General features: G+C 56.9%; 1 protein-coding gene across 1 annotated transcript; it reads left to right on the forward strand.

Moving 5' to 3' along the window:
- Positions 1-232: 232 nt before the first annotated feature.
- mafaa (v-maf avian musculoaponeurotic fibrosarcoma oncogene homolog Aa) lies at positions 233-1,379 on the forward strand. Its single transcript, XM_034531159.1, has one exon. The coding sequence runs from the start codon at positions 233-235 to the stop codon at positions 1,166-1,168; it is 936 nt and encodes a 311-aa protein (XP_034387050.1). The 3' UTR covers positions 1,169-1,379.
- The last annotated feature ends 290 nt before the right edge of the window (positions 1,380-1,669 follow it).

The following is a 1,669-nucleotide window of genomic DNA, read 5'->3' on the forward strand; positions in this document are numbered from 1 at the left end:
GTTGTCTTAGGGACGAGCAGCCTTAATAAGTTTCTCCTCCCACCCCGCCGGCCCTCCTGCAGCAGCAGCAGCAGCAGCAGCAGCTCTGTGCACCGGGCGTGTGCGTGTGCGTGTGTCTATATATATATATACATACACCACACAGGCTGTTATTCCCCCTCGCAATCTGTATCCGAGTGGGCTGCCCGCCGTCGGTTTGGCTGTGAGGGCAGGAGTCGTCGCATGGACTGACATGGCTACCGACCTCGCCATGAGCGCAGAGCTGCCAAACAGCCCCCTGGCCATCGAGTACGTCAACGACTTTGACCTTATGAAGTTTGAGGTGAAGAAGGAGCCGCCGGAGGCCGACCGCTACTGCCACCGCCTCCCGTCGGGCTCCCTGTCCTCCACCCCGATCAGCACACCCTGCTCCTCCGTGCCTTCCTCGCCGAGCTTTTGCGCCCCGAGCCCCGGCGCGCAGCCCAACCAGAGCCTCACCAGCGGGGCCAACAGCAGCGGCAGCAGCAGCAACAACAGCATCGGCAACAACAATCACGGCAACGGGGGCAAGCCCCAGCTGGAGGACCTGTACTGGATCCCCAGCTACCAGCACCACATCAACCCCGAGGCGCTCAACCTGACCCCGGAGGACGCGGTGGAGGCCCTCATCGGCAACGCGCACCACCATCACCACCACCACCAGGCCTACGATGGCTTCCGCGGGCAGCAGTACGTCGGGGAGGACCTGTCCACGGCCTCGACGGGCCACCACCACCAGGGCCACCACCACCATCACCACCACCACGGCCACCACGCTCGCCTGGAGGACCGCTTCTCGGACGACCAGCTGGTCAGCATGACGGTGCGGGAGCTGAACCGGCAGCTGCGGGGCTTCAGCAAGGAGGAGGTGATCCGCCTGAAGCAGAAGAGGCGCACCCTGAAGAACCGGGGCTACGCGCAGTCCTGCCGCTTCAAACGCGTCCAGCAGAGGCACATGCTGGAGTCCGAGAAGTGCACGCTGCTGAGCCAGGTGGAGCAGCTGAAGCAGGACGTGGTGCGCCTTGCCAAGGAGAGGGATCTTTACAAGGAGAAGTATGAGAAGCTGGCCAGCCGGACCTACACTGCCGGTGGACCGGGGAACACGAGAGATCCGTCCGGGAAACAGGCCAACAACGAGTTCTTCATGTGAGAGACTGGCGGTCTGAATTACAGCCCCAGATAAACACCCTTGTTACATTAATTTATATTTCTCCGCGTCTGTATTTTGTTTACGGCTATTCCCTTGAAAGAGACTTAAAATACACAAGTAAACAAATACGCGTTAGATGCGCACAACAGTAACCCTTGGGCGCAGTTTGAGTCTTAAAGATGTTTTGGCTGAACTTGTGTCAGCTCACGACCTCCCGTCAGGTGGGCACTTGGGATCACTTAGAGGTCTCTCTGGTGCAGCAGAACTTCATCAGAAGTCTTATTGAACCAATCTGACATGTAATGACTTTCTTAATTCAGAGAAAGTGAGAGATGTTTTTGTCTTAAAAGTGGAGGGAAAGTGACTTTTTTTTTTTTTTTTTTTTTTAAGAATCAGATTGGACTGAAATAGAAGCAAAGCAATACACCGCCTCTCTCTCTCTCTCGCTCTCTTTTGTGTGTGTGTGTGTGGCTCCAGAAAGCTCAACAGACTGTGCGTGAG

The sequence above is a fragment of the Cyclopterus lumpus genome, chromosome 4 (genome assembly GCF_009769545.1).
Source record: "Cyclopterus lumpus isolate fCycLum1 chromosome 4, fCycLum1.pri, whole genome shotgun sequence".
Taxonomy (NCBI): domain Eukaryota; kingdom Metazoa; phylum Chordata; class Actinopteri; order Perciformes; family Cyclopteridae; genus Cyclopterus; species Cyclopterus lumpus.

Coding starts and splice junctions, on each gene's coding strand:
- mafaa (XM_034531159.1), top strand. CDS start 233: ATGGCTACCGACCTCGCCATGAGCGCAGAGCTGCCAAACAGCCCCCTG.